Genomic DNA, 23,361 nt, shown 5'->3' with positions numbered 1-23,361 from the left:
TCCCTGTGCCCTGACCTCCCTTAGGGCTTCGCTGCTGCCTCCCTTTGCAGCCACTGCCCATCATCTCAGCATCACCCAGTGGAGCGCCAGTCTCAGTGCTCCCTGCGAATCTGTGCCTTGAATCAGCCCTTCCCTTGCCCCGCAGTGCTGTGGATCCTGAAATAACTGATTTTTAAGCTCCCGGCCAGCAGGGTGTGAACTGGCCTCATGGCTCCACCCTGAGGCCGTTTCTTCTCACTGGGTTGTTATTACCACTGTGCTCACTTCTCAACTCTGACCAGAGTTTTTTTGTTCTGTTTTTGGCACTTGTATCTCTAAGTTGCATAATAACACTGTCTTCTAGCTAACCTTTGCTTAGGGTTGGAAGTTTTTTTTTTTTTGCATCCAACACTCCATCTGGCCTTGTTCCCTAAAGAACTGGTTTCAGATATAGAAGGAAATCCCTGTGGCATCTCCCTTTCAATTCCTTCACTCAGGGCAGATTTCTGAAAAGTCTTCCCACCTCCCTATCCTGAAATGCCCCCACATCTCCACCTCCTCAAAGAGAGGGAGGGCAGGAGAGAGGAGAAATGGAGAAACAGTAGCATTTTAATAGACGTAGAGGGTTTGGTTTGGTCTTACATCTGGTTTTGGTTTTTTTATGTATGTTTGTTTATGGGTGGGATGTGTTGTTCTTGTTTAGATCTTGAGCCAGAGGCCAGCTGCAGGTAAGGTGGGTTCCAGCTTCTGTGGACTTGCGTCCAGGCCTGTTGTGAAGGTATTTGGGGAGGATCCCAGTGATCAGATTGCAGTCCCCCAGAGGAGGTCATGCTATCATTTACCCAAATCTGCAGAGTTCCCCAGGGCCACGACCCTGAGCTGTACTGTCTCTTGCAGGTTGTGGGCTGCGCACTGCCGGAAAATTCAGCTGAAGAAAGGTAAGTTCCACTGGGGCGCTGCGGTCAGGTTGCAACCTGTGGCTGCCCCTCCCCCGCCCCACCCATGGCTGCACTTATTGACCCTGCATGGCTTCCGCACGTTGCAGGTCCCCCCTGCAACAGCTGATAACAGCTCAGCTCCTCACTGCAGCTGAGAAGACCTCTCAGGAGATAGAGTCACAGGCCTGTGGTCTCTGACTTTCATCGTGTGCCATATACAGGGTTCTAGGCTTCATTTAGTATTTTGGGGTGGGATTTGTTTTATTTTTTTGGCCAAGTGGCATGTGGCATTCTAGTTCCTTGACCAGGGATTGAACTCAGGCCCCCTGGCATGGAAGCACAGTCTTAACCCTGGACCAGCAGGTAAGTCCCCTCATTTAGTGTTTAAAATAACTGCCCTGTAATCAGCCATTTCCACACTCTCCCAATAAAGCAGATCGCTCCATTGTAGCTTATGGACCACCACCACCTGTAATTGCTTCTCACATCAGGGGCTAAATGCATGTCCAAGTTGGTCAGAACCAGCCTCCTTTGAATGGGGGCAACTAGACCCTAGGGAGAGAGGGCAGCTCAGGAGCGTGGCCACAGCAGTGTGTTCTTTTCTCTCTTAGATAACTCCTCCACCCAGGTGTACAACTACCAGCCCTGCGACCACCCAGACCGTCCCTGTGACAGCACCTGCCCCTGCATCATGACTCAGAATTTCTGTGAGAAGTTCTGCCAGTGCAACCCCGACTGTAAGAGTTCTCGGTTGGCTGCAGTTGTCAACCTCAGCAGCCCAGGTTTCCCTCCCCTCACACCCGTCTCTGCTTACGGGCCTTCTGATACCCTCTGTGCGGCACTTAAAGCATTCTGCAGAGGAAACAAGATCTTTAATATCAGGGGAAGTCATTTTTTAAAAAATCCTGAGGTTATGATTCTAAAAGCCAGCCACAGTTACACTGAAATAAGGTGCTTTTCCAGCTTCACCTTCTAGGGCAGCATTAAGAAATGTGAGAATCCTTTACCTTAAGGTGTAAATAGAGCCTCCCTTTCCAGGATGTTGTTTTACAACGTATACAGGTTACAGCTCTGTTTTAGTTTCCTATATGGAGTTTTAGCCTCAGGTCAGTCTGGATGTCAGCAGAGGGTGGGACAGAGACTCAAGAGTGCTTTTCTCTCACTTCTTACCCTTGCCTGCCCACCCCCACTTGAACCTGAGCAGTTGGGTGGCAGCCCCCAGAGCTTGCAGACCTGGGTGCCCAGGCAGTTATGCTGGAAGTACCTTGTAACACACAGCAGATAGCAATCTTAACCACAATAGAGGGGTGGGTGATTGTGCTGGGAGGGCAGTGGGTGGAGGACGATGGTATAGAACGGATACATTATGTTCTCAAAATGATTCTTGTTTTGATGGTGAGGATTTACCAGTGAAAAGCACTGATTTCTTCTTCTCTGGAGCACTGATCACCTCCCTTCCAAATTCTCCTAACAAAGTGGAGGTGGTAAGGGGAGAGCATTGTTAGGGATTCTCTAGAAAACACTTCTCCAGAATCAAACCTGCATTTCTGACTCAGATGTGAATACTGGGAGGTGCTCCATTTTCTCTGAAAAACACTTGAGTCTGTGATTATTGGGACTGCCCAGGTAAAGAATTTGCCTGCCAGTGCAGGAGATGCAGGTTCAATCCCTGGGTTGGGAAGATACCCTGGAGATGGAAATGAGAACCCACTTCAGTATTCTTGCTTGGGAAATCCCATGGACAGAGGAACCTGGCAGGCCACAGTCCATGGGGTCACAAAGAGTTGTACACGACTGAGCCACTAAACAATAACAATAACATGTGATTATTGGGAAAACAGTTTCTCTGCTATTTGCCAAATATCCTTGAACCCATAACACTGACTACTCCGCTGTCACTTGAGTCAAACTGGAGCCCCAGCATTAGGTTGCTTCTCTCCCTGATGTTCCCTGTCGTCCACGCAGGTCAGAATCGCTTTCCCGGCTGTCGCTGTAAGACCCAGTGCAATACCAAGCAGTGCCCGTGCTACCTGGCGGTGCGGGAGTGCGACCCTGACCTGTGTCTCACCTGTGGGGCCTCGGAGCACTGGGACTGCAAGGTGGTTTCCTGTAAGAACTGCAGCATTCAACGTGGCCTCAAAAAGGTGAGGGCTTTTTCCCAGGGCTCCAGGCCAGGTAGGGTGGGAAGGACTGAAGATCTGAGCAGCCTCTGTCTACTGGTTCCTTAGGCGATTTGTACACCAGTGTTTATGATTCCTGAAAGACACACATTTCCTGAGTTCATCAAGCCTTTGGTCCCCTTGAGGGATTAGAGAAGTAATCCCCTGACTTGGCCAGACTGAGAGGAGCAGAGAAGAGGCCATGTCATTGACAGTGTCTGTTTTCTGTGGACACTCGCGGTGAGTTCCACAGGGTCAGGTGTAGGAGGTTCCCCAGGCTGGAGGAAGAGTTGTCATGTCTCTTTTCATCGCCTCCCACCAGAACACAATGGCTTAGGCCTTTTTCTGTTTTCAGATCCTCTTACGGTTGCTAGTTCTTTCCACCCTGCTCCCCGCAGCCCACGTGCATGTCCAACACACATTCCCCCCCGCCCCCAGCTCGCACACACCCTGTAATCTGAGGTTTGACTCCCTGTTCCCCAGCACCTGCTGCTGGCCCCCTCAGATGTGGCCGGATGGGGCACCTTCATTAAGGAGTCTGTGCAGAAGAATGAATTCATTTCTGAATACTGTGGTGAGGTGAGTGCTATCGGTTTGGCCCACATTCTTATATGGAGAGAGACTGATGAGAAACCCTGATTTTCTGTGGGCCAGACTTCTGTGAACTAATCTCTAAATAACTCAGCCAAGGTCTCATGTGGCCTCTCGGGGGATCCCGCAGAACTGTTTGCAATCCTGAAACAAACCACTCTTTCTTCGACTTTCTGGCAACTCAGGCTACACAAGGGGGCCAGGCAGGCAGGGGACTCTGGTCTGTCTCAGTGCTGGTTAGCCTGTGCAGGGATTGGGATGAAACTAGCTGAGCTCCCCCTCTGACTACTGTTCTTGTGGTCCTCCATAAGCACCTCCTGGCCCTTTCTAGAGGCAGAGTGCCGTGCCCTGAGCAGGCAGCTACATCCCCACTGTCTGTTCCTTGTCTGTCTCTACAGCTCATCTCTCAGGATGAGGCCGATCGACGAGGGAAGGTCTATGACAAGTACATGTCCAGCTTCCTCTTCAACCTCAACAACGGTAGGGAGTCTCTCTTTCATCCCCACGTGGTATCGGGCAGGTCTTCCTACCAGACTTCCCTGGTCATCGTTCAGGTTCAGACCAGCCCTGAGTCTTCCAGCCGATGCTTAGAGCACAGTGATGAGACTGAACTCAGAGACTCCAGGAGCCACAGTTTGCTTGCTCTGGGAAAACCTCCATTTCCGGGTTGTGTTTGTTAATTGGAGCCCCGAGCGCTTATACCTCAGAAATCTCCCTTCCCTGTAGGTGGGAGGAGAGGTCTGTGATTCCCGCAAGAGGAAGGGAACCCGCAAGGAGTGCTTCCATGAGAGGCTGCTTCTAGCTCCAGTTAGTGTGCTGGGACTCAGAGTTTCCCCTGCATTGTATTGTTTCTGTTACATTTTAGTTGATTTCAGATTCAGGCTCAGGAAGCTGTAGAGTTGCCTGGTAAGCTCATAGTCCCCCTGGTTTCCTTTATAGATTTTGTAGTGGATGCTACCCGGAAAGGAAACAAAATTCGATTTGCAAACCATTCAGTGAACCCCAACTGTTATGCCAAAGGTGAGTTCCCAGTAACTTGGGAGGTAGGATGGATGATGGATGCTTCATTTACTATGATTTCTATCCATTAGTTCCGTTTTTTTTCATAACTGAATTATTTCTTTGTCCAAAGATAATCATGATTAATGTCTAATATCATTTTGAGCCTTTCTGTCTTGGTTTTTTAATCTGCTTTTCTGACTGAATACATTATAAACATTTTTTCCTAACATGAATCTTTTGAAGATAATTCTTTCCCTATGTCGCTAGCCAAAATAACAGATCTAAAAGCATAGAGACATCTACCTTCACTGATGACTTTCTGATTCCTCTTCATGTGTGTTTTCACTGGGAATTTGGAGAAAATCAGCCCAGACTCACTACTGATCATTGATCGAAGTGACTGGGAATCTAGCCCTGGGTTTATCCTATTTCAGTGGTCATGGTGAATGGGGATCATCGAATTGGGATCTTTGCCAAGAGGGCAATTCAAGCTGGTGAAGAGCTCTTCTTTGATTACAGGTGAGGCAGCCAGGAATAGTCCTAGGGAGGTGGCCCAAAGGGCAGAGGGGGTGGCTGTTGAAATTTATCTGGGGGGCTGAGGGTGAGCAATATGGATGAAGGAGGAGATCTCATGGTGACCAAGGCTTTTTCTCTGTGGTGCTCTCTGGTGCCTTGCCTCTGAAGCAGGAGCCTTGTAGGAGGGAGTGGGAGGGGAAGTGAAATGGGAGGGAACTTCATTTTTTCAGTCACAAAGGCCTCGGTAGTGACCTGGTTCCTCCTCCTGCCCTGGGACAGGTACAGCCAAGCTGATGCCCTCAAGTACGTGGGGATCGAGCGGGAGACGGATGTCCTTTAGCCTCGTGGGCCCCTCGCCAGCGCTATGGTCGCGGCACTGTCCTGCTTTCATGCACACACCACTGCTGCTCGAGTTTCCTGCACTATGTGTCTCCTACACCGAGAAACCCCCCACCCGCTCCCTCTGTAGTGAGGCCTCACCTGTGTCTAGCAGGAACAGAACTGTCTCAGCGAGAGGGGAGACAGAGGCGGCTAGGGCTTGGGCTCCCAGGAGAGAGAATCGCACCAGTGGGAGACTGCGTCTCAGGCCTTGGAGGAAGAGAGCAAAGGCTGGGGGCGGGTGACGTTTGCCTGAGTTCTTAATGGCTCCCCAGGCTGTGGGCCTCAGGAGTCACCTTGGATGGTTCCTAACAAGCATTAGCCTAACTTTCCAAATCAAGGATCCTTCCTGTAGTTGGGTCACCAGCAGATCTCTCTGTGGTCCTGAGACCAGGAGAGGACAGGTTCAGTGAGGTTTGGTACCTGGAGCTTATGAGTGGTCAGGGTTAAAGATGAGCCTGGAAGGCAGAGCAGACTGAATTCAGAGGGGAGATGGGGCACCTGACTACTACCTCTTTCCCCCTGACATGCTTCAAACTGAAAGAGTGTGGGTTCTAAGAAAAGTTCTTCAAGGCTGGGAGAAAGAAAGCTGAGTGCCATCCATCCTTCTGCAGACAGTGAAAACCAGCCTGGCGACAATAATAAACTGCTAAGCTTGGGGCCCAGCAGGCTTTGGGGCACCCTCTGTGTGTACTCTGGAGACGAATGGGTATGTTTTCAGATTCCCGGGAGCAGATACCAGTGCCCTGTCAACCCCTTCCAAAGTTCTGATTTGGTAACGACAGGTGGGCATTACACTGCTGCTGAAGAACTGGAGGGGTGGTGCAGCCTGGGTGTGATGCTCTTGTTCCCTGCAGATGTAGCCATTTTCAAGCCTTTCGTTTCCCTTAGAGACTGGGACTATGGGGCCATTCTTGCTCCTGTCTTCCGGGTAGTGGGGTGCAGGCCTGGACTAGAAAAGTGGAAGGTTGTTGGTGGATCACTTTCCTGCCTGGAGTCCCTGCTGTTGGAAAAGATGAGTTGACACTTTGTGTTTGGAGGTGGGTGAGGAGCTCCCAGGTTGCATGGGTTTGGGATGCCACCATGCAGGCAGACTGGCAGAGGGTATTTAAATGTCAAGAAGAAGTAGGCTGGCCACCTGTGCCAGTTCATAGTGACATTCTCTCTGGGATTCATGGAAGCACTTTATTTCCTTTAGAAGGTCTAGAGATTGAGATGGAGTTTGAGCTAAGGTCTCGGGGGTCCCTGCCAAAATCTCTTTCCTGAGGGAGCGGGGAGGAGGTGGTGGAAGATTCTCCTCCAGTTCTATCTCATGTCCTGGTGGAGGCAGAAGGAGCTGCCTTGAAACAGTAGAATTGAATGAGAATGGCACCAGCCCTAAGAACCTGTGTCTATGGCTGGTGCTGAGCTGCAGGGAATAAGGAGCTTTGTACTAGGGAAAGAGAAGTGGGCAGGTATAGACTAGCCTAGGGTGTATTAGATAAGGGAGCGGGCTTTTCCCTACTATGGGGAGTTAGAGCCTCTCTTCCCTGGTCTGTGCTGACCACCCCCTTCCTCTAACCCCATTGGCTGTCCCAGTGAAGCAAGGAGTAGGGTTCCCTCTGGCCAAACTGTCACGTAGGGATTTCTATGGGACATGCACGTGCACACGCATACACACACACACACACACACACACTCACTCACTCACTCACCACACTAGTGGGCAAATAGGCACTCAGCACTGAGCACACGCCCAGCCAGTTCCTGACAGAAGCCTCTTCCCACCTGACGGGGCCAGCCCCAGCCATGCTTCTGAAATCTGCATCTGCTGTGGTTTGTATGCATTATGTATAGGGGACACCCTCTAGCTGGACTGTGGGCTCCAAATTACTCATAAATTATAGGGAAAAACCAGAGACAGAGGAAGGAGGTTAGGACTGTCTGAAATGTAGTCCGGGGGCTGGCTATGAAGAGTAGATGGGGAAAAATTGACATCCAGCCTTTGAAAGGCTAGACTGACCCCACCCTTCCCTCAGCGTGCAGAATCACTGTGGTTGACCCCCTCCTTCCCCTGTGTCAGACCACTACCTACTGCTGTTGCTCCAGCATTCCTATCCTCTCCCCTGATCTCCCCCACCTTTAAATGACGGGTCTTAACCCCTCCCCCCCAGACAAGTAATGATGGATGGAGTGAGGTGGTGGGGATGGCGGGGGAGGCTGGTATATGTGCGGCTCTGTTGCCAGTGAATTTCACGCACTTTAAAGTCCTGTGGCTTGTGACCTCTTATCTGAATAAAGTGGTAGAATCCATTTTGGCAAGTTGTGTGCTTTGGGGTCCAGGGATGAACCCTGGAAGGATCCAGGGGTGGTGGTTCAGGGGCAGCACAGGCGGAAGCTTGAGCATTCTGATCTCCACTTGTCCATGGAGACCAGGGTTGGGGGAGATCTGGGGCAGGGGGTTGGCAGAAACCAAGCAGCCTTCCAGCAGGCGATGCCGGGATTCTGAGTGCTCCCCATTAGAGATTCTGGAGCTGTCAGATTAGTTCCCTGAAAGTCATCCCGCTTATCCGCTAGCCACACCGCCAGCTACCACACACAGACTGGAGCTCTGTCACTCTGCTTTATTAGAACATCTCCGAGTCTGAGAGCACAGCTTCAGAGTGGAGGCTGGATCAGGCTTGGGTGAGTGACCAGCAGACCTCATGAGACTTCCAGCACAGGAGAAGCACGCTGGGCTTCTCAACACAGGAGAAGCACACTGGGCACAGGACAGGACAGTCAATTGATTTTGTCTTTTATATATAAACTGATAATTTAAAAAAATTAGAGTGATATATATAGTTTCTCTAGAGAGAGACTTTGCAACAAAAAATATATATAAAGAATATGACCTCCTGGACAAATGAAGCAGCATCTCTGAGCGGAGGAAAGAGGGCTCCTCATGCATTGGAGAGGGGGCCAAGCCTTGGGACAGGCGCCAAGGCTATTGCATATCTTGGAGGAGGGAGGAAGAGTAGAGGGCTGGCTAGTCAGTGTGTCTGCATTATTCTCTCTACATTGCAAGTTTTTTTTATGGCTTTGGCTAAAGCATGTAAAGCAGCGGAGGTACTAAGGTGCTAAAGTGAGGCCTCTCAGTCTCTGTAAAAAACAAAAAAGGGGGGTGGGGGCAGCAATGAAGCCCTCCCTAACCCCCAACTGAGGGGAAGCAGGTGGAAGATGTTCTGCAGGGGGGGGTGGTGAGGCTGGGGGGTATGATTGAGCAGCCTCCCCCCATGCCCTGTGCGCCCCTGCAATCCCACACATCTGTCCCTGCTGAGATTGAATATTTGAAGGGAGGCGGTTAATCTCCCCTGCACTGGTGTTAATCCCTGGCCGCAGCTGGGACAGGGGTGGCAGGAAAGGCCTGGACCAACCCCACGAGGCTTATTTGGGGCAGGCAAACAACCAGGAACCTGGGGAAATGGGGATGGGCAGGGCATTGGTTTTAGGCAGTAAGGCTCAGCCACTCCCTTTGGTCCCATCTGTAGCTCTGCCCACCAGACTTGGCAGGAGGGAAATCCTCTAGATGAGCAGAGCCAGCTAAGAGGAGCCACATGTCCCTGCGAGGAGGGGGTGGAGGTGGGATTGGGGAATTCGGAGGAGATGGGCTTGGTCCTTGAAGCCCCTCTCCTGATTCATTCAGATCTGGACTCCTCCAGAATCTGGGGTAGGTTTTGGTCCCGGGGGCCAGGGGCTGGGGCTGGGGCTGGGGCTGGGGCTGGAGCTGGAACTTGGGTGGAAGCTGGTGTCGGGGTCGGGGCTGAGGCTGCAGCCGGGGCCGGGGCCGAAGTAGGCAGGGGAGGTTTGCTGCCAGCGTGGTAATCATGTGTGGCCTTGGGCTCATTGGTGTGATAGGAGCCCTTGTAGCGATGATTCTGTAGATAGAAGAGCACCAACATTCCCACCAGTCCCAGCAGCAAGAAGGCCACCAAAACTGAAAGAGAAAAAAGGAACAATTCAGGGCAGATCTTTGGGGTTTCACCTATACACAGACACACGTGTATCCTTTTGGTCTAAAGCATATGTGTCTGACAGCGTCAGCTGTACAACCACATCAAGCTATTCTTGATGTGTCTGGTTGGTCTAAAATCCTGGCTTCAATTCTGTTTCTAATATTAGAATTTCTGTTTCTCATATGGTATATGTAATGTTTAATAAAGTTCTCTTTCTAATAATAGAATTCTATCCTACTTCTAATATTCTCTTTCAACATCCCTGGTACTTACGCCAATTTCTCATCTTTCTGGATGTTACTTTACCCCTGTTTCCTCATCCCTTAGCTTTAGCCCCAATTATTTTTTTTTTATAATGACTTTATTGAGATATAGTTAACATACCATAAAATATATTCTTTTATAGTACAGCAAAGCTCCCTTTAAGACACAGTTCCTGCCTAATTCTGGGACCTTTTAGATATTAAACCCCTACTTTGGTGGGAACGTGTGGCCATGACCCAACAGAGGAGCATATGTCTTAAGCTGCTCATCATGAAGTGAACATTATCTGATCCACAAAGTCATAAAGTCAGAGACGTTACCAGCAATGGACTACCACTACGTGGAAATGGTATATTGAGTCAGGCAGTGATAGGCACATCACTGTAAAAACTTTGGCCCAGTTTTAATATTTCATTTCTATTAAAATCTATAGAATCTGCCAATATTTAAAAATCTCCAAGCTGAATATCAACTACCTTCAGCATAGTCTGTCTCATGGTTCTTGGCACCACCATATACTGAGTGCCTTCACTACCCCTCAGGCCTGAGGATACGGGACAGGGAGGGAAGGCTGACAGCCAGAGGGTAGAATGAGAGGTCAGGGTAGGGACGGTGCCACTCACAGCCCAAAAGTATAGCAACCCATCCATCATCATGGTAGTACGGGAAGTCTGAAAAAAAGAGAAAGCAACAGTTAGGAGGAGCCTCCTGGAGATCAAGAGTCATTTCCTTTCCCTGTTGTCCCTCTTTTGCCTTCCTCTTCTGTGTCCCTGGGGATGTACCTGGGGGAAGATACCAGGGGTCCAGCTCAGGGGGCACCTCTGAGACAAGACGTGGCATGGCTCCGCAGTTAGACTCAGACAGCTCTCCCTGGACACGGAGGGCCTCAGCCAGCTCCGCGGTCATGGGTCGAGGCGTTCGGAAGTGGGTCTTGAGAGGAGCCACGTTGTTGAATCGGACACCAGACAGGCAGCCCGAGAAACCCGGTGTGTTATAGCGCTGGATCTCTGGGTCAATCACTCCAGTCTCTGAGAGAGAGGCAATCCAGAAAGAAAGGGGCTTAGACCCCTCAACAGCCCTGGCCCCTCCCACCACCCCTAGGTTCCCATTTCTCTTTAGCAGCACCTTCACTGCCACTCCCCATCCTTCACCCTCCTCTGGACTCCAGAGGAGTCCACAGCTCCTGACCCCAAATGCCGTCTCAACCCCAGCTTACCCATAACACGCCCCAAATACAAGGCCTTGGGCGAGTCCAGCTGGCTGTCCACCAACAGTGAGAACTTCTGTTCCGTCAGGGAGAAGTAGTCCACCTGAGTGGGGAGGGGAAAGGAGATGAGAGGGAGAACCGGCAGCAGACATAGCCCAGACCAGGCTGGGACTCTCTTCTCCCAACTGGTGGTGGGTCCTAACTCAGTCCCACGTGGGCAAGTCCTGGGCCCAGACATAGGATTTGGTGTTAAAAACCTCACAGAATGGTTTTGAGCCCCATCTTTGCAGTTTACGGTGGTTTGGGAAAACCACTTTACTGTCGGAGCCCCTTTCGTGACTAGTCAAACAAAGACTGCCTACCTGAACTGCCTCACAGGGCGATTGTGAGGTCCCATGAAACTACACGTGAGCATCCTCTGTGCATTGGAACGTGCTCTGCAGATGCTAACCACCTGCCATCTCCCACCACCACAGCCTGGATAACGCGGTTATGCTCTGAACCAGCCTGCCTCCCCGGCTCCGCCCCCGGCGCACACCTGGATGAAGAGGTTGCGGTAGACCCGGGTGATGTTGACACTGTGGGGCTGGCCGTCCGTCACAGGGCGGGTGGTGAGCTGGTACACGTAGGGGCTGGTGCCCAGCTGGTAGCGCAGCTGCAAGGTCCCTGTGGGGTGGGACGAAGGAAGAGGGGGTCTCCCCTCAGCTCCCAGAGTCCGCTGCCTATGGGATCTTAGTTCCCTGACCAGGGGTGGAACCTGTGGCCCCTGCATTTGGAAGCACCAGGGAAGTCCCCCGAAGCCGCCACCTTGGAAGAGCACTTGAGTCCTTGTATTGGTCAATAGTTATGAGAATGGAGGGCACCCAGAGGAAGCTGGAGTGGAGGGCGAGAGCCGTGGGGAACTCACCGTCTTCCTTGATGAGCACGGCCATGTAGTCACGCACAAAGGAGCTGACATAGAGCAGGACGGCGGGGGCAGACTGGGTGCTGAAGCTGAAGGACACCTCCTCTCCAGTGACGTTGTAGACAGGTCCGCGGTAGCCTGGCACCGGCCGGCCTGGCCGCGGGTAATCAGGCAGACGGTACCCAGGGCCATGGTAGCCGGGCACGTAGCCGGGAGTGTCATAGCCGGGGATGTAACCAGGCTCGTAGCCCGGCACTGGCCGGCTCAGCATGTGGGAGAACTCCCGGGCTGCGGAGCGCAGCGCCGACTGGAGATTATAGCGCATCCAGGTGCCAGGCTCAAAGAAACCGCCAATGTCTGAGGCAGAGGTAGTGAAGTCAGGGCCTGTCCCCACCTCCAGACGCTATGTATGTCATCCACGCACACCGTCCGGCACATGTCCCCAGTTTCTGCTACACCACAACCCACCTCCATTCACTTTTAGGTCCCCTGGAGGCCTTATGTCACGGAATGGAATCTTAAAATCATAAGAAATGTAAAAGATCATCTGATCCAACCCTTGCATTTTACAGATGGGGAAAGCAAGGCTCTGAAATGGGCAGCAACTTGCCTGAAGATGCATAGTAAGTGGAGGGTCAGAATTAGAATCAAGATACCACAAATCCACCTGCCACTACTCACCCTTCTAAACCAAGACCAAAGGGCTTCTGTGGGTCTCTTAGTCCCTGTGTCTTCCTACCTCACCAGACTTCTCCCACCAGTGACCTACCTGCTCATGCATCCTCCTAGACCAGCCTTAGGGAGGATGTGGTCTTGGTGTATGAGCAGAATCTTGCTATGGTGAATGTCAAGGCTCGCCTTAACCAAGAAGCAGGCTGTAGACATGTTTTAGGCATGCAGTGACTGTCAACTAGGAGATGGCATAGGAGGGCATCGTGCAGCCTGAAAGGGATGTGCTTGCAGGGGGGTAACCTGGGTCCCCTTGATAACAGTGGGAAGACGGGGAAGTTATTTGTTTTGTTGCTGTTGTCCTTGTAGTGCCAGCTAGCTGTGCCACCCCTTCCTTGTCCCGCTTTATTCCTTTGGAATCACCCAGCAGCTTCAGCTGCCTGAGGGCCCAGCTCAAAACTCAGGAGCCCAGGATGACCACAGTCTTCCCCGATGCTGACATTGCATCCTCCCTCCTTCCTTGCCCTCCCTACATCCCATTATGCCCTCTGGCTCATTCCTCCCATAACCAGCAGCACTAACCATGGTTGCAGTATGGCCCATCGAAAGCCGTGAGGTCACAGTCACAGGTGTAGTAGCTGTAGCGCTCCACACAGCGGCCGCCATGGAAACAGGGGAATCGGGGGTGGGCGCAGTGGCCTGTGCAGTTGGGTGAGGTACCCTCAGAGGCATTGGCACGGCCCTCCAGGTTCAGAGTCACTCCATTCAGACGCATAGCCCTCAAGCAACCCACGAAAGGCCGCCTCTTAAGCTCTGCAGATCCTGGGGGGAAGGTGGGCAGGTGGAGAAATGGGTGTAGAGCAGAGACAGGGGAAAGTATCGGGGCTGCAAAGGCAGTGGAGGGCTAGAAGAATGGAAACGATGCCAGGGACTGGAGAGGAAGGGTGGGCCTTGGCTCGCTGTGAGGCTGAGGGGATTGTGACCTAAGAGATGGGGTTCCTGGAAACAAGGAGAGTGGCCTCGAGAAGGTAGGATGGTGACAGAGGCTTCAGACCTGCCTCCAGGTTGCTGCTCACCAACATACAGGGGCCGGTCGTACTCCAGCCAGATGTAGGTCTGCAGGGGCATCGGCCGTAGCACCCAGGGCCGGTGATCCACGCGGAGCCGGGCCTGCTTCACGTTGATTTCCGCCCGGACTAGGTGCCACTCATCGTCGTTGAACTCAAAGTCGTCTGAGTGCACTGTCAGGTTCTCATCCCCATTCCCCACGTCAAAGGCGAAGACTACATCCCGGGATGCTGGACAGTGTGAGGGGTGGGGGGGAGAAGACTCAGAGCTCCCAAGACCCTCACGGGGTCGATACAGCCCTTCTTCTTTGCTCTTTGGAGCTCTTTGACTGTCCCTCCAATCTGTCTATGTGTGGGCATGCTAAGTTGCGTCAGTCGTGTCTGACTCTTTGCAACCCCATGGACTGTAGCCCCCCAGGCTCCTCTGTCCATGGGATTCTCCAGGCAAGATTACTGGAGTGGGTCGCCATTTCCTTCTCCAGGAGATCTTCCTAACCCAGAGGATTGAACCCCTGACTCTTATGTCTCTTGTATTGGCAGGCGGATTCTTTACTAGCTTGCACCACCTGGGAAGCCCAATCTGTTTATAGCCTGGAACAAAACCCATAAAGTGCTAAAAACCTTATACCTCTGGTCTCCCACATTCCCAGATCCCTGGAGCCAGCTTCCCAGCCCCACCTCTCAGGTTAGAAGTATAGCTCATCAAATAGGAGCCCCGCCCCCCACCCCCCACCCCACCCCCGGCCAACCCACAGGAGTCCAGCTTCCTCACTCACAACTCAGGGGCCAAAGGTCCAGAGAGGCCAAGTGGGCACTCAGGGTCACAAAGCCAGCTATCGAGATGGAGCTGAGTCTAGAAGCCAGGCCCATCTAAAGCCCCTCCCATGCTGCCTTTCAAAGGGGCATCTGGCCTTGCCACTGACCCCAGCCTCCAACCACCCATCTTCCCCAGGGGTCATCATCCCCCAGTGTCTGCTTGCTCACTGTTGAGTTCCACCCGCACGTAAGGTCGGCGCCACTGGCAGTAAGGGCCCCCCATATTCTCTAGGAAGACTCCTGAGGGAGCCGAGGTCCTGAAGTAGAAAGAGACGTCAAGGCTGTGGTTGGCCTGGATTGGGGGAAAGCGTAGTGCAGCCCCAGTGTGGAAGGAGATGGTGTTCCAGGAATTTCCTACAGAACCAAATGGAGGAAGGCCTTGTCAGCAGGGCAGGAGGCAGGCAACAGGGCAAAGGGGGACAGCTGGGGGAACCCAGGGAGAAACTAAGGCATGTCATGAAAGAGAGGAAGGTGCAGGTGCAGAAGAACAACCAGAGCCAGGGTGTCTGGCAGGGTGTCCTGGAGACCCCCCCACCCAGTGGGTCAGGGCTTTGGAACCAGAGAGCCGACCCTGCAAGGGCACACAAAAAGGCTCTGCTACTCACGGTCGCCATAGCAGCGCAGAGGCCTCAGGAAGAACTGGGCCTCCGAACTGGATCGGTTCGTGTCCCCTACCACCACCTGAGTGACAGGCAGATGGTCCACAAAGGTCAGCAGGCCCTTGTCGGTTCTCCTGTGGGAATGGGGATGCGGTGGCTCAGCCCTTGGTGCTCAGCTGCCCCCAGCATCCTGAAAGCACTGTTCCTCTGCCCCCCTTACCACTGGGGCTGGTCAGCGTCACAGTTACAGTGCAGAGCAGGGTCCACGCAGCTCCGGTCCAGACCACAAGCACAGCGCTGGATCCCAGGCTGCGAGCCGCCCCAGTAGAAGTGCTGCTCCTCATTTCGGCCAATCCAAAAGCTGTAGGGGTAGCCTCCTGGGGAAGAGGGGCAGGCAGCTTCCAGGCCCCACCCTCCATTAGCCTCAGGGCTCCTCCCTCACCCTTCCAACCAGCCCAGACCACTTCCTGAGCCCTCTGGTCCTCTTCTCCCAGACCCCATGGGTCTCTCCTCCAGCTTTCACCCTGCCCTCCCCACCCCAGCCCTAACCTGCTGTGTTGAGCAGCCGGGAATTGTAGCAGGAGAACTCGATCCACTGCTCACAGTGCTGGGAAGCATTGGCCAGGGCACTGACCTCCTCCCAGGATGCATTCCAATACTGGACGGCCCCGAGGAATGGCCGCTCCATGCTGGAACCTGTCACCCGAGTCGTCCACAGCCTATCATGGCGCACAACTGTCCATGCCCGGTTCTCTGGGAGAGGGGACAAGGCAGAGCTGTGGCTGGAGAGGAGCATACTCTACCCACCTCCCTACCCGCCTCCAGCACCACTACTGCAATTCAGAGCCAATAAACGAGGCCAGAAGCTCCATTCCAGCTCTGCTCTAAGTCTCCAACATCATAGACATGAGACAGCTGGAATGGATCAGGAAGCTGAGACCTAGCTGCAAGGCTAGATTACAAACTCCTGAGTGTCCCCTTCCTGCTCTGTCCTCCTTTACCCCTCCACCGTTTAATCTTACTGGCTCCAGTCCACCCTTCCTTGTCCCCCCCCACACTCCCACAGTTCATCGTCCGCTGCCCATCACCCCTCAATCAGAGCCACTTACCTCGGATATCACAGTACACCACAAATGGCTTCAGGGGGCCACTACCGTCAGGATCAATGGTGAAGTTTCCAGAAGTTTTCCCACTGAGTCGATAAGCCTCACAGGATTCCTTATACAAAGCTGGTGGGTAGTGAGTAGGGGAAAAAGTAGTTATGGGGTTGGGGGCTAGAAGGGCCAGCCCCACCATCTTTAGCAGCCTTACGATCCCCAGAAACTTCCTGGCTCTCCCCCAGGCTCTCCCCCACACTCCAGCTGGCTTACGCTGGTGGCAGGTCTCCCCCTTGTAGCCTGTCAGTTCACAGTAGCAGATGAAGTCATCCCAAGACTGGTAGCAGCGACCGTCATGCTCACACATGTTAGGGTTGCACCTAGGGGAGGGGGTCAGCACGCAGGGAAGGAGCCTTATGGGGAGCTGCAGAGTAGGGTCTGACCCCTACAAGCTTCAGTCCCAGGTCCTGAGAGCACCAGAACCCACCTAACATACTCCACATAAGTAGCCAGGTAGAAGCCTAAATGTTGGGGCATTAGGCAGGCCTCAGGGCTCAAGTACTACTGTCGCATCTCCCATCTTCACCTCCCCCCAAAGAAAACCCTCTAGGACCAAAAACAGATGCTTCATTTCCATTCTGAGCATGTGACACTTTAAGGGAAGAACTGGGAGGTGAGAGGTCAAGAAGCAATCATCCCCAGGTGGGAGACTCAGGAGCTGGGACCAGAAGGGAGATCATTGAGAAACGCCATTCCCATCACTGGGAGACTGTGGAAGAGGGCTTTGGAGGGGGTCACCTCTTGGAGGGAGAGGGGCTTCTGGATACCTATCAGTGATGCCACATGTGTCAAAGAGGACCTCAGCATAGTATCCAAGCCGCCGGCCCTCCACCAGAGTCAGGTTGACCAGTTGACCATCCACCTTGAGCAGCTCCATGCAGCCATGGAACGCCGTCTGGTTGGAGTGGCAGCCCGATCGACTGGCTGGCTTGGGACAACCTGGAGCAACCACCCCTGTGAGGCCCTCCCCAGGGGAGACTCCAGCGACCCTCCCCCAGGGAGATGCCAAGGGAGAGCCAGACATGAAGGAAGGAAACAAGGAAGGGGGCCAGTAGACAATGACAGTGATATTCCAGTCCCCAAGGCCCCAGAGGGGTAAAAGAGATTTACTGGTACAAAACTCTCCATATAGCCCTATCTGGGTGGACTTAGATGGGGCCTTCCCACCCAGAGACAGGGGTCTAGCCAGGTTGACCTCCACTTACCTCCGAAGAAGTATGAGGTTCCTGTACGGATCAGCAGTGGGTATGAGACCCTGACCTCTGCCCCCTCCACATCATCAATGCTGATGACTGCATGGTTTTCCTGGGCCACAAAATTCACCTCATGCCAAAAGCCATCATTCAGGCGGAATCCTGGACAGGACAGGAGGATAGTGTGGGTTGGGGAGGCACCATGCTCTGGAAGAGTGTCTTGAGTGGAGAAGCAGCAACCCCACTCTGTGCCTTCTCCGAACAGCAGCCTCTGTGCTTCCCATTTTTACACTTATCACACTGAGTGATGACATCCCCAAATGTCTCTCTTCACTATGTGGAACCCCAGCGGCTGACAAAGAGTCAAAAGTCATCAGTGAATGACACCTACAGGGACCCTCCAAATGGAGTACCAGGATTCTCAGCCTTAGTCCCTCAGATCTACCCCGCCCTCCAACTCCCAGCTGTCTACATCTTGGGACCTCCTGCAGGGCTCCCTCCCTTCCCTCCCTCACCCCTCTGAGTATGCAAAGGCCTCAGTCCAGGTCTACAGTCTCCTAGGTCTCTGCCCTGCTCTGGCCTCCCTTTGCCTCCCCTTCCTCTCCCTCCACTCACCAGCAGCGAACTGAAGCTTCTTTCGGCCGGTCTGCACCACGGACACATTGACCTGCCCTTCACTGAGCATCAGCTCCACGTGGCCCAGCCCATCCCCCAGGGAGGAGAAAAGCAGCAGCCCAGTGAGATCCCAGGTGCGGAAGCGGAAAGAGACTGCGAGGCGGCCGCGGCGGGGGAAGCCAGGCACTTGCACGAAGTTGTGAGGACCTCCGAAATTGATGGGATGAGGAACCGGGTCCAGGCAACGGAATGCCACCTTACCCTGGGGACCCAAGTGAGGATGCATCAGCACCCAAGCTGATGCCCCGCCCCGGCCTCTGTGGGGAGCGGGGTTCCCTGGGTGTACCTCCCCAACCTCACCCCGCCCAGAAACACATCCATGTGTGGAGAGGTCTCCAGCTACCAAGTCAGCCCTCAGGACTCTTCTCAATGATCTACATCATCTGATCATCTCAGGAGCGCCTGATTAGCTCCTGAGTTGGGGTAGGGAGGACCACATAATACCTAAACAGCCCTCAAGTTCATCCTCAGCCCCTGCGCTGTGTGACCCCTGGCCGAGCCACTCCGGGCCGCCACACCGTATTCTCCTCATTTATAACTGAGGAGATGGTGAGACCAGACCGAAGCTTTTAACTAGGCAGGAGCGATTGGGAGCTGGCCTTTTGCACCTCCTGTGAGTCAGTGATGCCCCGCCCCCAACGTGAGCAGCAGGCTAGGGAGAGGGCTCCTCGGCTTTTAGATGATTCTCAAGATCTCTCCCCGCTCCATCCCCTTGTCCCCGGAGGCTTTGATGCCTCGTCCTCCCAGATCCCCCTGCCCACTGGCCTCGAAGGTGATCCGGGAATGGCGCCGCACGGCCAAGTCCGCGATGTTGACTCGGTTGAAGATGACGTTTTCTATGCAGCCGCGGAAATTATGCCGATAGGCAAGGTTCTTTTGAGCGGCGCCCACCAGCCCTCCGATGAACATCTGCGGGCGGGGTGAGGAGTAAGCTTCCCTAGATGCGGCAGCGTGCGCGCCTTTCTCGCGCTCCCGCGCCGTCCACTTTCCCACGCTCAGGCTGAGGTCTGAGACACACGTTGCCCCAGTATCGGTATTGAAGCTGGAAGCTCGCTGGGCCTCCTGAGGCTTGGGTTGTAGCCCTGACCCCACCACAAATTGGCTGCATGCCCTTGGGTAAGTCGATGAACCTGTCTGGGGTTCTTTATCTGCACATCAGGGCCAGGAGAGGGCAATTTTCTCATTTTGCCTGATTCTCCAAATCCAGATTTTTAGACTCCATCTCAGCAGCTCTGGGGTGGAGCCCGGAAATCGGCACGCTAACACCAGCAACAACAACAGCCCAAGCTTTTCTGGGAGTTTTCCAACTCTTGCTAGCATATTCAGAAAGCAGAGTCTTAACCTCTAAAAGAAAAGCCGCCCCCTCCCAACGGCCCACCCTGCATCTCACTTAGCCAAATGGCTCCTCCCCTCTTAGCTCACCTCGTTGTCCAGGTTCAGTCTCTCGAAGTCGCCATTGAGCACGAAGCGCTGCACGTAGCCGTCCAAGGTAAGATTTGCATCACGGCCAAATCGGTCTACACGCACGTAATGCCAATGCTGGTCATTGAGGACGCCGCCAGCGCTCACGGTCGTGTGACCCGGCCTTGGCTGGATGGGGCTGCTGCCTGAGGGTGGGGTAGGGCGGGGTCAGACCAGGACCCTGGAGAACCCCCCTCGGGCCCTACCGCCCAGCAAACAGCCTGCAACACAGAGGAGAACCGCTCAAGGCAAAGGACGGCCAGGGAGGGTGGGCACATAGAGCCTGGGCCACCCTCAGCCTGCGATGGAGCGGTGGCCATTGGCAAGTTCGGACTTAGTCATTTAACCCCTCTGAGTCTCTGTCTTCCTATCACTAAAACGGGGCACGATAGTTGGTTCTACCTCATTATGTGTATATTATGGAAAGCGAATGAGATACAAAACAATAACAACGCTTCAGGAGTGTGTGTGTGTGTGTGTGTGTGCCCGCGCGCGCGCCTGTATACGTATATACAACGTTTTTACAACGAGGAAACAGACTGGGGAAGTGCTTGTCCAAGGTCACACCGCTGGTAGGTGCTAGGTGCTGGAATCCGCTTCTCCTAATTCCCAGTCCAGAGTTTCGCAAGCACCAAATTTTACACGGAGAAGGCAGATGGGTCCAAATAGTTAAGGACGGGGAAGATAAGGAATGAGGCGCGGCTTCGCGGAGGAGGTGCGACAAGGGGCGTGGGAGGAGCGCCTGGGGCCCCGCGCCGCGGCCGCGAGCTCACCCAGGCTCATGTGCAGCAGTAAGTGCGCCCCCTGCAGCTCGAGTGTCACGTAGTCGCCCTGGGCGCCCTCGGCGTGCAACAGGAGCCCGTCCTTTTCTTCGGTTTTGAAGCTGAAGGCGAACACGTCCCACAGACTCCGGCTGACCCCTCTCGGGAAGCGGTACGAGATGGCATCATCGCCATCGAAATACAGCACGTCGGACTCTGCGCGAAGGACCGTAGGCGGGTCGGGGGCCGGGGGACTCTGTCTCCCTCCCCGCCCCGCCCCCACCACGACCCCGCACCCTTACTGTAAGGGCAACCGTAGAGGCCAAGCCTCAGGCCGATCTTGCCGCGCGGGTTCCAAGCCAAGGGCACGATGCGGATGTAGCGCGCCGTGAAGTGGTAGTGCAGATCGTGGCGAACCACCGCCGACTCGTTCACATTACCGAAGAAGGTCTAAGGGCAAGGAGAGAGCGGTGACCACGTTCCCACCGTCTGCTTGCTTTTCCACAGCCTCCCAGCCCGCAGCTGTCGCATCCAGCTAATCTCGACCTCTGGAAGGCAGACATTCCTTATCTCCTCCGCCTTCCTGACTTTACAGTTTCCCTAGCCTAGAGCGTCCTCTCCACCATCCCATTATTTCCTCAAAGGTCAACTCAGATGTCGCCTCCTCCAAGAAGCTCTCCCAGATTTTACCCTGAAGTATGTTAAACCCTGTCAACTGGCGTATCCTGAACACATGGCGTATCCAGAAGCAGATGATCCTTCCGGATGGAGTCCCTGGAGTGAAAGTCACTGCTCCTCATCTGTGCCCTCACCACCAGCTCCTCCCCCTCCCCCAAACCTGTGCCCAGCCCAGCCCAGGTCACAGAGTTGAGACGGTTCCCCAAGTGTGTGTGCAGGGAGCCTGGAGTACCGCGTTGTGCCCTCGCTGATAGAATGGTGTCCAGCTGTCCACTCGGTCGCCGTAGAGCAGCATGTAACGTGTGACCCAGTCCCACGAGTTAAAGGAGCCCTGCGTGGCCACAGCCCGAATCCGGTGCTTCTTCATTAGGTCTATCTGGAGCCAGGGATTTGGGTCCCCAATCCGGGGAGACCATCCGCTTATGCCTACAGAAGGGACAAGGGCTTTCACCACTGGCTCCCCCTTTACCTGTAGCCCTTCAGAGTCCCTCACCCCACCATGGGGCACCACTGTGCTCACCGTGCAGCCGGGCGAAGCGGGGCGCAGTGAAGAGCCCATAGTAGGAGGAGGCGCCCAGGGAGCGTGCATACAGTGGCCCAACCAGCTCCTCGTCGCAGCCGTCTGGGTTGCAGGAACAGACATGTTTATCAGGGCGGCCCCTCCCAGTCCTTCCAAAGGCCCAGAACACTGAGTACCTGGCGCTTGATCTTCACTCCCCCCAGTGCAGACCCAGCCCTAACTTAAACCACCTGCTCAACCTGGCCTGCAGCAACAGCTGCACACAGAGGGGAAGCTGCCATCTCCTCCTGGGGGAACCCCTAGGTCAGACCCTCCTAAGGACCAGTTGGGGTTCAGTACTACCCAGAATACAATTCCAAACCTCAGCATCTTTCAGAACCTGAGTCACCCCAAGACATCAATCCATCCCCTGACTTAGCCTCAGTTCCATTCAGCAGCACCCGCAAACCTGCACGGAGCCCAAATGCAGGCCTAGCCCCAACCCCAACCAGTCCTAGCACCACCAGTTCCATGTCCAAACTGAGCATCGTGTAAGCTCACCAAATACTGCATGGATCCCAACCCCCAAATGCAGCCCCAGCCTTAGCCGCAAACCCCAAACCCTGGTCCCTGGGCCAGCTCCAGGCCCAGCCCCAGTCCCCTTAACCCTAGCCCGAGTCACCGGTACCACTCTTATTCCCAACCCTCAAACCCGGCACTCGCTCCCGCTTGGATCCAGCCCCAAGTCCCCGCCCGGGCCGACTCTATCTTCAGCTCGGAGCCCAGCCCCAGCCCCGGGCGCGCGCGCCAGCCTCGGAGCTGCATTGCGGAGCGCGGGGGAGAGGCTGCAAAGGATGAAAGCGCGCGAGGGCGCGCCGGCCGAGAAGCGACCCGCGACCACCCAGCCGCAATGCGGTGCGGGACCCGCCCTGCAGACCTCGGACTCCCGAGCCCAACCCCTTCTGCCTTCAAGCCCTGCACTCACAGTAGCCCCAGCCCCGGGCTCCTGAGACTGCGGCGAGTAGGATGCAGAAGAGCCGGAGACGCATCATGCAGGGCTGACGGGTCTCGGCGGCCGCCTTCCAGTGCCCGACTCCGGCTAGGGCTCCAATTCCAGCTCGGGCTATCCTCCTGGGTTTTCGTAACGAATGGCTGTCTCTCCCCCTTACCCACCCCTCTCTCTTCCCACTCTCCCCCAGTCCTTCTTTCTTGTCTCCCTAGGTGCCGTTCCTGCTTCTCTGCTGTTTTCTCCTTCCACCCTCTCTCCTCTCACCTCCCCCCTTCCCCAGCCTCGCTCTCCTGGCACGCGCTGCTTTCCCAGACCCCGCGCAAGCGCGCGCCTCCGCCCCGCTGCGAAAGGGCGGGGGAGGAGAGCCTCCCGCCACCGGGAAATACCCTGAATAACCCGAGGCTCACGGGGACTGTGGCCGCAGAGATGGGGGAAGGGAGCTAGCGGCCGGCTAGGGGATCCTGGAAAATCCAAGAAGAGAGATGGAAAGGGAGGGTGCTTGGAGATAGGGAGAAGTGTAAGTAAAAAGAATTTAACATTTTCGGACAGCAAATTCTGCTCCAGGCACGCGTGCTAGGCACCTTCATTACCCTGTGCATTCTGCATTTTTACCTCACTCCATTTTACAGATGAAAAACCTGAGGCTCAGAGAGGTTAAAAAAAAAAAAAAAATTCTTCAGATCCCACAGGTAGCTAGCAAGTGATAATATTCCAAAATCCATTCTTTTTCTACTGGCAAGGTAAAGGGAAATTATTTTTTTAGGAGGTAGAATAGGAAAGTTAGGTAAAGAGGGCCCACAGACCCTCATCCCCACCTTCATCTAGGCCCTTCTCCCCGCCCCTTCCTTCCTGTCCCTTTAGTTTA

General features: G+C 54.3%; 2 protein-coding genes across 7 annotated transcripts in view; one reads left to right on the top strand and one right to left on the bottom strand.

Moving 5' to 3' along the window:
* EZH1 (enhancer of zeste 1 polycomb repressive complex 2 subunit) overlaps positions 1 to 7,855 on the top strand; it is a 32,239-nt gene extending 24,384 nt beyond the window's left edge. For 5 of the 6 annotated variants that reach the window (XM_088829125.1, XM_088829126.1, XM_088829127.1 and 2 more), the window contains 8 exons: positions 877 to 917; positions 1,529 to 1,699; positions 2,883 to 3,061; positions 3,560 to 3,655; positions 4,066 to 4,147; positions 4,607 to 4,687; positions 5,104 to 5,188; positions 5,465 to 7,855. In XM_088829125.1, coding sequence (XP_088685251.1) covers positions 877 to 917; positions 1,529 to 1,699; positions 2,883 to 3,061; positions 3,560 to 3,655; positions 4,066 to 4,147; positions 4,607 to 4,687; positions 5,104 to 5,188; positions 5,465 to 5,525 — 796 coding nt within the window. In that variant the 3' untranslated portion in view covers positions 5,526 to 7,855. The remainder of the gene's footprint in view (positions 1 to 876; positions 918 to 1,528; positions 1,700 to 2,882; positions 3,062 to 3,559; positions 3,656 to 4,065; positions 4,148 to 4,606; positions 4,688 to 5,103; positions 5,189 to 5,464) is intronic. The other variant, XM_055407918.2, reaches the window with a different exon arrangement.
* Positions 7,856 to 8,586: 731 nt separating this feature from the next.
* CNTNAP1 (contactin associated protein 1) lies at positions 8,587 to 22,654 on the bottom strand. The gene is made up of 24 exons (XM_055407908.2): positions 22,473 to 22,654; positions 21,509 to 21,610; positions 21,221 to 21,414; positions 20,613 to 20,760; positions 20,323 to 20,526; positions 19,511 to 19,695; positions 18,854 to 18,997; positions 18,029 to 18,290; positions 17,426 to 17,575; positions 16,988 to 17,159; positions 16,434 to 16,540; positions 16,173 to 16,292; positions 15,613 to 15,816; positions 15,284 to 15,440; positions 15,070 to 15,197; positions 14,633 to 14,818; positions 13,658 to 13,879; positions 13,164 to 13,403; positions 11,916 to 12,269; positions 11,547 to 11,674; positions 11,018 to 11,111; positions 10,584 to 10,829; positions 10,425 to 10,472; positions 8,587 to 9,518 (listed from the first exon to the last, which is right to left on the bottom strand). Exons 1-24 carry the CDS (start codon positions 22,537 to 22,539, stop codon positions 9,220 to 9,222), a joined length of 4,161 nt encoding a protein of 1,386 aa, XP_055263883.1. The 5' UTR covers positions 22,540 to 22,654; the 3' UTR covers positions 8,587 to 9,219.
* Positions 22,655 to 23,361: the final 707 nt, after the last annotated feature.

This window comes from Moschus berezovskii, chromosome 20, assembly GCF_049115385.1.
Source record: "Moschus berezovskii isolate FMDL1 chromosome 20, NW_MosBer_1.0, whole genome shotgun sequence".
In the NCBI taxonomy this organism is placed as follows: Eukaryota; Metazoa; Chordata; class Mammalia; order Artiodactyla; family Moschidae; genus Moschus; species Moschus berezovskii.
The sequence above is the reverse complement of the archived record's forward strand: the minus strand, read 5'-3'. Positions and strand labels throughout refer to the sequence as shown.

Bases quoted from the DNA above. Each gene is read 5' to 3' on its own strand.
- CNTNAP1 (XM_055407908.2), bottom strand. From the start codon at position 22,539: ATGATGCGTCTCCGGCTCTTCTGCATCCTACTCGCCGCAGTCTCAGGA. The intron at 17,160-17,425 runs GTAAGTGGAGGT...TGGTTGCTCCAG, and splicing joins AACCTCATACTTCTTCGGAG to GTTGTCCCAAGCCAGCCAGT. The intron at 15,198-15,283 runs GTAAGGGGGGCA...CCATTCCCACAG, and splicing joins GACGCTGACCAGCCCCAGTG to GAGAACCGACAAGGGCCTGC.